Genomic DNA, 9,487 nt, shown 5'->3' on the forward strand with positions numbered 1-9,487 from the left:
GAGATTTTAAGCGGTGCCGAGCGCCTCGTAATCCCACCGAAATCCGTGGGGAAGGGGTCCGTGCGTCAGCCCCTGCTCTAGGAGAGAGCGCAGGAGAGGGGAAGCTGGGAACCGCGACGGGTTGGCGATCCGGAGCTGCAGCGCCGCCGAATCCGAGCGCTCCCTCCCCAGGGCCGGGTTACGGCGGGGACGGCGGGCACGGGCGTGCGCGGAGCTCGGCCCCGCGGGAGGGGGACGGGGACGGTTACCGCAGGCAGTGGCTGTAGGCTCCGGTACTCTGTAACCTATCGTCTGTGTAAGAACAATGAATGTTAACACGGTAAATTATTATTACATTAAAAAAAGCCCACCAAAAAAACCGCTCTTGCTCTGCAACCTGTTCGTTGCGAAGAGGGGAACTACCGGCCCGCCGGGGCGGCGAGGCGGCCCGCCGAGCGGAGCGGTTCGCGGCACGCGCGGAGCCGCTGGGAGCCAAGCGGGAAGAGGGAGCTGCAGCAGCCGCAGGCAGCTCGCGCCTCGACGCTGGCTCGGAAGGAAGGCAGCGAGGCTGCGAGCTGGGAAATAAGGAGCGGCGCCAAGTCACTGCATAATATACACACTTTATTTATGAATTTGTATGTATACAGGCTTTCTATACACACATTACCGATATAATAAAAATGTACATGTGTATACACGGTCATATAAATATAGAACTGTAGAAATCTTAGAACCGATCCCGTCTATTCACAGCAGCTCCTCCCGCGGGACCGCCTTGTTCGAGTCGCCGTCATTTGAGACTTGGGCAGAAGGGGCAAGTGTCATTTGTGTTGGTTTGCGCCCAGAATTTGATGCACTGGAAGAGAGAGAATTGGTCAAGAGCCACTGGCCCCACTGAAAGGCGCCGCGAACAGCCTGGCCCTACTTCTCCCAACGCTGCTGGCCAGGGCGCTCGTTTTAAGGGACGGTCTCCTTTGCTCCTTCGAGACAGCCTCCACCAAAAGGTCGCCTTGCGGAGGGAGCCCTCTTCAACCTAGCAGGATCATCGGCCCCTCCTCAGCACCTGGTTTTCCATTGCCTGGGAGCCGCCGGAGGCCCCAGAGCCATTGGGACGAGGGGTTTGCCCACGCAGGTGAGCCACTGCCAGCGCTGCGGGATGAGAAGAAGCCTCCTCCTCTTCCCACGAGCGCCTGCGCGCGGACCCGCGGCGCCCGGGCGATGGTGGCAGCCCTCTCCACCGCCCCGTGTTCTAGATCCTCCCAGGCTGGCCGGCTCCGGGAAGGCAAACGGCCAGGATCTAACCCTCCTAGCGACGAGCACGGCCTCGGGGCCGGGAATAAGGACAACCTGATCCTAAAGCCGCCGCCAAACGGCCACGCAGGGTGGCCCAGCGGAGCGTGCGGAAAGGGGGGGTGACGGGACGCAGAGAAGCCGTTGATGGATCCCACCCTTCTCCTGGCAAGACCCCGGGACGACGGGGACTCCCTACGCGTGCCCAGGGCCCCTGGGAGGGAATCGGCACCGGCAACCATTAGGAGGAAGCCAAGAGCGGCAGACGGCGGGGAAGCGCGCTCACCTCCTTGTGCAGCACGTGCGAGCAGGCCATGGGGTGAAGGTCACCGGGCTGCACGAGCTTCTGGCACATGAGACACAGCTTGCAGGCAGCCGGGCTCTGGGGCGAGCAGCGGGGGAACAGAAAGGAGACGGGCAGGCAAGTCAGACACCCCAGCTCAGGTCACGTATTCCGCGTTCCAGCTGCTCCTCCTGCCTGCTGCAGCCAGGGGCCACAGTTTGCCCAATTCCTCCCTCCGCGCGCAGCCACCACCCGACGTCGGAGCCGCCGGCGCCTCTCTGGCGGCCGCTCCCCTCCTCCCCAACGTGAAGCGCAAAGGATCCGTGCCCCCCCCCCCCCCCTTCCCTTCTGCCTCGCCAGCCCGAGCAGCCGTGCGAGGAGAGCGGTCCCAGCTTCACCGGCTCATCCTTTCGGCCACCTCTCAGAGGGCCCCCTCCCTCCCTCCGCTTTCCCTGGGGATGGCGAAGCGCTCCAGGAAAGCCAAGAACTCTTACGTGTGACGCTGTTCCAGGGTAAGCCACCTGGGCCGGGGGCAGGAACATGGGCGTGCTGATCTGAGGCAGCGGAGCGGAGAACATGGGGGCCCTGATTCGCCCGAGAGGCTGCAGCAAGGCAAGCGAGGCCCATCAGAAAAGCCCAGAAGGAAAGGAGGGCCGAGTCGCCCCAAGTCACCTCGGGGAAAACCGCTCCCCAGAAACGCCAGGGGACGCGCCTGGCGCACAGCCCGAGCCCGAGCTCCGCGCGGTCCCGGCAGCGGGCCCCGCGCGGCTCAGTCCGCAGGGAACCGGGGAGCGGGCGCGGCTTCTCGCTGCTGCCCGGGCTCCCCTTCCCGGCGGCTCCCCTTCCCAGCAGCCCCCCGCCGCTCTCCCACCTGAGCCCCGGCCGCCGCCCGCTCCTGCTGCTCCGCCAGCTTGGCTGCCACCAGCTGGTTCAGCTCCTCCATGGTCAGGCCCGCCATGGTCCTCCGAGCAGTCTTGATCTGCTGCAGGATGTTGGTGAGCTGGGCCCTGCAGGGACGGCAGCCTGCTAAGAGCTCCCAGCCACCGCCAGCGAGCCGAGCGGCCCCGCCGACGGAGACCCTCCGCCAAGGCCCCGCCACGCTGCTCCGGGCGAGCCAGGCACCCCGGCCCCGCGGGAAGCCCTCGTCGCGGTGAAGGAGCGCCTGCTCTCAACCGTCAAAATGAGGCGAATCGCACGCTGAGCGGGCTCCTCTCCCCAAAGCGCCGGGGAGAGAGCGGGAAACCCCAGCTGGAGCCAGAGAGCGCCCTGTCGCGCAGCCAGGACGCGGCACGGCGGAGGCTGAAGGACTCGCCCGAGGCAGGGCCACGTGGAGGGTGCTCTCGGCCGCGCTCAGGTGCCACCGCTGCCCCTTAGACGGAGCCCCAGACGTTTCTCGCTCCCGGCGCTACAGCAAACCCGACAGAGAGCGCCCTGGCCGTTGCTCCTGGCCTTCAGGCTTCCCCCGCCGCCTCCAGACCCCGCAAGCGCCCAGAGGAGCTCCGCTTCCCCTCACCCCGGCGCACCGCCCGCCGGCGGGCCTTCGCTCTCCGGGAAGGACGACGCGAGGCACTTACTTGTTGCACTGCGGAAACCGAGCCAACAGCTTCTCCAGCAGCTTTTCCAGCTTATCGGCCGGCTGCGGCCTGTGAAACTCCGGAGTGACGTTAACTCCTCCCAGGCCTGGCGGAGGAGGGATGGAGGCAGCGGGAGTCACGTGAGGGCTGTGCGTGCCCATAAGCGATGCCACCACGGGGCTGTTTCTTCCCTGGGAAGCAGGCAGCGGCGGGGAAGGCTGGTTGGGCCTGGAGATCGCGGGGTTCAGGAGAGGGAAGGAGAGCGCCCGAGGATCAGCACTCGGCATGACCATGGGAACGGGAACTGGTCCGATGGGGAACGGGAGCCTGGGCGTAAGGGATGGGTTGGGCTGGAACGCCGTCAGCATGAAATCTGTCTGAGAAAGAAAAACGAGGGGAGAAGGGAAGGCTGGTTAGAATAAGCCCGTCTGAAAGCAGAGCCGAGCGCCTCCCTCCCCAGCCAGCCGGGAGCGGGCCGAACCGCCGGCGCTGGCGGCTGTACTCCTCGCGGCAAGGGCAAGAGACCCTTCCCCTCCTCGCCCGGGAGGGCGGGTGAGCCTCAACACAGAGGGGGCAAGCGCGGGACTGCGGAAAACGCAACCCACGCCGCCTCCGTCCGGGCGGACGGCGCAGGCGGTGCCAGTTCGGGGCCGGCGGGCGGGCTGGCTGTCCCCGGAGTCCCGCAGCAGCTTCCCAGCAGCGAAAGCCTGCGCTTGTTCGGCCGGAGAGGCACTCACTTCTGAGGGCGGAGGTGGCAGCGTCGGGGTGGGGATCTGCGGGAGGCTGCTCAGCTTTGTGCCGTTTCTCACCATCTGAATGTGGTCGTTGAACTGATCCTGGCAGAGAGGAAAGAAAACGGACGCATTTATCAAAGCCTCTGCCCGAGGAAGTCTTGGGCACTGCGTGCCTAGAACAGGCAGGCTCCCCCGCCTGGGCGGAGCACCCTCAGCCCCGGCACGGTTGCAGGCCCTACAGCGGACACGGTTTGGTTCCACGGGAGTCGAGGGAACGGAAGAGGAGCCAGAGGGAGAAGCGGAATAACCGCCTCGGCGACGAAGCCAACACGCTGCTTTCACATCCCCGTGGCTTATCCGCACGCAGGAGCCCGAAGAGGCAGGCAGAAGATCTCTGCGGCTGCTCGCGGAGGCGGGCGGACCGCGCCGTGCTTTGGGGCGCGCAGCTTTTTCTGCGTCTCGGTCCTCTCCCGAAGAGGGCTGAAACTAAGCCGGCAAAGCAGCGCCGACGCGGAGAGCCGTCGCCGTTCGGCAGGAACTCACTCGGACGCTTTCCTTGGTCATTCGTATCCTGTTCAGCCTCATCTCCCACTCCTGCTTTGGCCTCATCGTCTCCAGCGTGGGCGGCGCAGACCTGCAAGCGCAACTGAGCTTTCCCACTTGCAACTGCGCTCTCACTGGCAGCAAAAGTGGGAGCAACCACCGCCCCGCACCCTCCTGCCCTCCCCCGCCAGGGCTCCCCTCCTCCGGCTGGGCGGGGAGAAGGGCTCCACACCCAGGCAAGAAACCCCGCGAGAGGAGAGCGCGCGGTGCTTCCAGAGCGCGGACCGCCCCGGGCGGGCAGAGACGCGGACACCGCAGGCAACGCCGCGCCTGCAGCGCTCTGCCAAGAGCGGGGCGCGGGTTCGGCAGATGAACGGCGAAGGGAGTAAGCGCAGCTCCGCGTACCCTCGTTTCGCGACGTTACCGAACCACGCGGCTTCAATGAGAAAGCCACGGGAAACCTCCAACTACTTCAGTCAAACCTCCGGTGCCAGGAGAGGCAGAGGAGACGGGTACCTCGGGACACCCGCGTTACCCTGCCGCTTCCGAGACTACACGGACTTACTTGAGGTAGGTGAGGTGTAGCTCCGCTTCTTTTTCTGCTTCTTCGAGTTTCAACACCAGCAGCTCCTTCCGGCTCTCCAGGGACAGGATCTAGCAGAGAGAGGCCCCAGGCGAAGGGCGAAGTTTTTGTACTCCCTTGTTCCTCGCCGCCAGCCTGCGACTGCGATCTCTTCGCTAAGCGCCACGCTAAGTTAGTTAGGCCCGACTAACGTTTACTGCACTGATATTTGCTCGTCCCTTCTCTTGTCCCACGGAGAGGGGGACTTAGCCTCATCCTCAACGGCTCCTAACGCCACGTAATCATCCATTACGGCCTGGAATCTTAGAAAGACTCTTCAACAACTGCTTTGCGGGTAAGAAGTCACCTACTAACCTCCGCTTTCCAGGCCCGTTCTGTCTCCTCGAGAATGTTCCTGTTGATCTCGTTGTGCTGGTTCTTCAGCTTATCTAGCTCCATCTCCCACAGCTGCCTGCAGACAGAGACAGAAGGAGTCGGCTTAGGCTTAGGCGCTGGAACGGCACGGAACAGCTGCCGAACTCCCACAAAACCCATCGATCCCGGTAGCTCTGGGTGGGGTGAAACCCTGGAAGGCCGACAGCTTCCAGGCCGCGACACCAGCCGCGCTTCCCAAGGCCGCGTGAGCCGCCGTCCCGAGAACGAGCTGCTCCAAAGCACGCGAGCGACCGGCGCCCAAAGCCGCGGGGCAAAACGGGGAGAGGGGAATTCCCCCCGGCAAAATTCGGTCCGGCTCCCGGGCAAGGCGCGCGGGGCTGAACCGGGAACAGCCCTGAACCTGAACCGGCGCACAGAACTAAGCCGTTCTGATCCCGGAGAAGTTTAAAGCGGGCCCCTTCCACCTGTGTTGCGTGAGCGTCTGCGCCCGGATCTGGAGCTTCTCCGCCCAGCTTTAAGATACCCGAGCGCGCCAGAGTTTAGAGCAGTCGGGCGGCTGTGGGGAACAGACAGAGAAATAGGTCTGCCCTAGTTCCGGGTAATCGGAGGTAGCAGCGACAAGGCGAGTCAATCCACCGACCGTGAACTCTAATCTTACGGGATCTTTGTGCCACAAGTATCTACGAGCCTGCTCGTGACCAGGATCAAAGAGGATTTAACCCAGAGACCGGGGGCGCCGGCCTGCTGGAAGAGGAGGTAAAGCCTTCGGAGCGCGCAACTGGACAGCGCCGCGTGGCCGCTCTCGCTAGCCCGCCCCAGCGGGAGCATCGGATTCACGCCGAGGCAGGAGGACGGGAGGGAAAAGAGAGTTCAACCGACAGCATTAATCCGGTGACGGGCGAGAGCCTTACTTTTCATCGGACTGCTCTGCGATCAGAGAAGCAATCTTGTTTTCCTTCTCCTCCTGCTCTTTCAGCAACCTGCACCAGAGGAAAAGGACAGACGGAGTCACCTGCCGCGGAGGCGTTATCGCCCAGCCGCGAACGCCGCGGTCCCGCGTTCAGCCGACGCCGGCGCAGCTGCGCGCCCGCCGTAACAACGCACCCTGAAGACCGCACCGTTCAATAAACGCTGGAGAGCGACCGCTAACATCCTCCCGGGCAAGAATCTTGCCGTGTCGCGGTACTGCACGAAGACCGTGGCACAGAACCAGCGTCCCCCACCGGGCGCTGGGCTGCTCTGACACGACGTGCTTCGCAACCGTTCCCTCGGGGGGGAAACAGGGGCCGAGCCCTCGGGACCTTTACGAACAGAGCTTTATCCAAAGCCGTCACCGAGTCCCCAGGCTAAAAAACACGCGCACCTCTGCGACGTGACAGAACGGCTCCGGGAAAGCGCAGGTTCACCGCCCAGAGGAACCTTCAGCTCGCGACGAGCAACTCGCACCTCGCCTGCGTTAGACCCACCCCGGCTCCCGTGAGACTCCTGGCGGAGAGCGCGCGGCCCGCCTTACGGCGCAGCCCGACGGCAGCGGTCCGTCCTTCGAACCGTTCGGTGCGAGGCACGGTCAAGCAGCCCAGCGAGGCGGGAAATTTTGAGGAGGATAACTAGGAAAGGGCCGACGAGAGCCTGCCCCAGCAGCGCCGCCTCCCGCGGGAAGGCTCCCGATTCCGAAAGCCGGGAGCACGCAGAGCTGAGCTGCGCGCCGCCCCTGCCACGCGCTGCCCACGCGGACGCCCAACGGGCGCAGCGATAACCCGCTGCCCCGAAATTCGTCTTGAGACCTTCTGTAAAGAAAAGCGGCTCCGGCTGCAGGAGACGCATTCAAAGCCGTGCAGGTCTGTCCCAAACTGCTCGCCAAAATACTCGCTGCTTCCAGAAAGGTCACAGCGATCCTCTTTTGCTTAAGCCCCTGCGCATCGGGGTCAGGCTACGCCTTTTCCTCCTAAAAAACCCCCACCCCTACTTGCTTTTCCGTACTGATACCTTCTGCCTTTCTCACAGAGCTTCTCAATTTCTGCTTTCAGATCCTGCTCTTTCTGCAGGAATTCTTTCTTTTCTTTCTCCATCTTCTTCTTTGTCTCTTCTCGCTTGATCGTAACATCCTGAATGGCTTTCAGGATCTCCTGGAGCAAAACAAGCATCGCGCAAATAAAGAGCCAAATTCCCAAGTAGCGGGTTCGGTCTCAAAGCCGTTGTTATTTAGATTAATTGAAGAGAGATTACGCGCGCCGTCAAAATCGTTCTTTTTAGTAGCTCCAGACAAGGCACGTGGCGCTCGTCACGAGGAAGCCCAGGAGACGGACAGACAGACGGTCTAAACCGCGGGTTCTCCCGTCTCTTTAGAAGGACTTTACGGGGCACCGAGTTCTGCTCTGTTTCAGAGCGAGCCGATGGGCCGCCGCCGGCTCCTTTTGCCTTAAGGCGAGCTACCGCAGGGCCAGATGTGAATCGCTCGTTTAACCTCACGATCTGAGAGCAACGGGAACTAATTAAAAACAACCGCCGCGCTCGTCGACGAGGCCTTGCGAGCTCGCTGGCAGGAGCGGGTGCGCACGCAGGGCGCTGGGCTGGGAACCGGCTCTGAGCTGCTCAGCGCCCCGATTCGGGCAGGGGAGTCCTTAGCGCTGTAAAACAGCGCAGCACGCGCGAGAAACGGCCACGCGGCGCGGCACCGCCGTCGCTCGCGGCCCGCCTCGCGCCCCGCTCTGCGCCCCTCCGCACGAGGCCGAAGCAGCCCTCCTCAATCGCGCAAGCGGCAGCGCTACCGGGCGGGTTACGGAAAAGGAGGGCTTCGCCAAATACCTGGTGGTTCTTCATCTCTTCTTCCCTCCGCTGCTGGAGCTGCTTGAGCTGCACCTGCAGCTGATTCTCCACTTGCCTCTGCTTGTCCAGCACCTCCTGGTAGCGCTCCTTCAACAGAGCCCTCTCGGACATCATTTTGTCCTGCAGCGGAGAGCGGAAGCTTGGCTAGAACCCTCCCCTTCCCTCACGCGGCGGAGAGCGCGGAGAGGGGCAGGAAAGCTCCGCCGCGTACGAGAGCCCAGCAGGCGCAGCTGTCGGGAACCGCGGCCAAACGGCTTCCATCTTTCCGAGCTCAGGCTCTCTCGGTGAGAACAGACGAGGGGAGGCGCTGCCTGCAGCTGCAGCTAGCGCTGCGTTTCCTCCTTTGCTTAAGAGCTGAAGAACGCCAAGGCTGGTACGTACACGAGAACAAACAGCCCGCGGGAAGAGCAGCGCTCCAGCGCCTTTGCCCGGGGAACGGGAGCGCGAGCGGCAGAGCCCGGACCCGATCGCGGGGCTTCGATACCCACCAAGTTCTTCTCGACGTCCTGATCCGTGTTGACGTCCGCATCGGCCGCCTTGAAGTCAGTCTGCAGAGGGAGACGGCTGCTGTCAGCCCCCCGTCCTGGAGGAACGCTGCCCGCGCCAGGTTCTGGCTGCCCTTAACCAACCCTCGTCTCGTTCCTTCGCTTAGAAGCCGGCCAAAGCACCCGCGCCCGCCCTCCCGGGGTCGGAGCGCCCGTGGGGACCCCCGCCCTGCTCGCCGCAAGCCCCGGCCTCCCCCCGGCCCCGGCCCCGGCCCCCACCTGCACCGCGATGTTCTGCGAGGGCCTGGCGGGGGCCGCCTCCGCGTCGGGCTCCGCCGCCGCCGCCGCCGCCGCCGCCCCGCCGCTCTGCCCCCCGGCCTCCGGGCCGCCGGGGCCGGGCTCCCCCTCGCCGCCGGGCGCCGCCGGGGCTGGGCCGGGGGCGGCCGCGGGCTCCGCTTCTCCCGGCGCCGCCTCGCTGGGGCTCTCCGGGGCGGAGAGGCCGCTGCCGCTGCGCGAAACAAACAGCGCGGTCGGTCGCATCGCAGCGCTCCGCCGGCCCCGGCCCCGGCCCCGGCCCCGGCCCCGCTCCAGGCCCCGGCCCGCCGGGCCTACCTACCTGCCGGGCGGCGCGGCGGGGCCGGGCTCGCAGAGGCGCGGCGGGGCCGGGCCGTCGGCCTGCGCCTGCTCCAGCGCCATGGGGCCGGCGGGCTGCGGGGCTGGGCGGGCCCGGAGCGGCGCGGCGCGGCCCGGAGCGGAGCGGAGCGGAGCGGAGCGGCACGGCCCGCGCCCCCGCCGCCCCGCCCCTTCCGGTCGGC

General features: G+C 65.1%; 1 protein-coding gene across 7 annotated transcripts; it reads right to left on the minus strand.

Annotated features, from left to right (window-relative positions):
* Window positions 1–579: 579 nt before the first annotated feature.
* On the minus strand, window positions 580–9,465 carry RNF214 (ring finger protein 214). 7 transcript variants are annotated; one of them, XM_087778330.1, is made up of 15 exons: window positions 9,289–9,465; window positions 8,952–9,180; window positions 8,676–8,735; window positions 8,167–8,307; window positions 7,348–7,487; window positions 6,273–6,341; window positions 5,341–5,437; window positions 4,969–5,057; window positions 4,404–4,494; window positions 3,864–3,962; window positions 3,127–3,503; window positions 2,424–2,559; window positions 2,047–2,154; window positions 1,556–1,651; window positions 580–835 (listed from the first exon to the last, which is right to left on the minus strand). In XM_087778330.1, the coding sequence occupies exons 1-15, from the start codon at window positions 9,366–9,368 to the stop codon at window positions 770–772; spliced, it is 1,878 nt and encodes a 625-aa protein (XP_087634456.1). In that variant the 5' UTR covers window positions 9,369–9,465; the 3' UTR covers window positions 580–769. The 7 variants fall into 7 exon arrangements, with proteins under 7 accessions (XP_087634456.1, XP_087634457.1, XP_087634460.1 ...); XM_087778331.1 differs by lacking the exon at window positions 6,273–6,341; XM_087778333.1 differs by lacking the exon at window positions 580–835 and having other exon boundaries at window positions 1,606–1,747.
* Window positions 9,466–9,487: the final 22 nt, after the last annotated feature.

This window comes from Nipponia nippon, unplaced genomic scaffold, assembly GCF_047370975.1.
Source record: "Nipponia nippon isolate SJK-2023a ecotype South Korea unplaced genomic scaffold, ASM4737097v1 scaffold_43, whole genome shotgun sequence".
In the NCBI taxonomy this organism is placed as follows: domain Eukaryota; kingdom Metazoa; phylum Chordata; class Aves; order Pelecaniformes; family Threskiornithidae; genus Nipponia; species Nipponia nippon.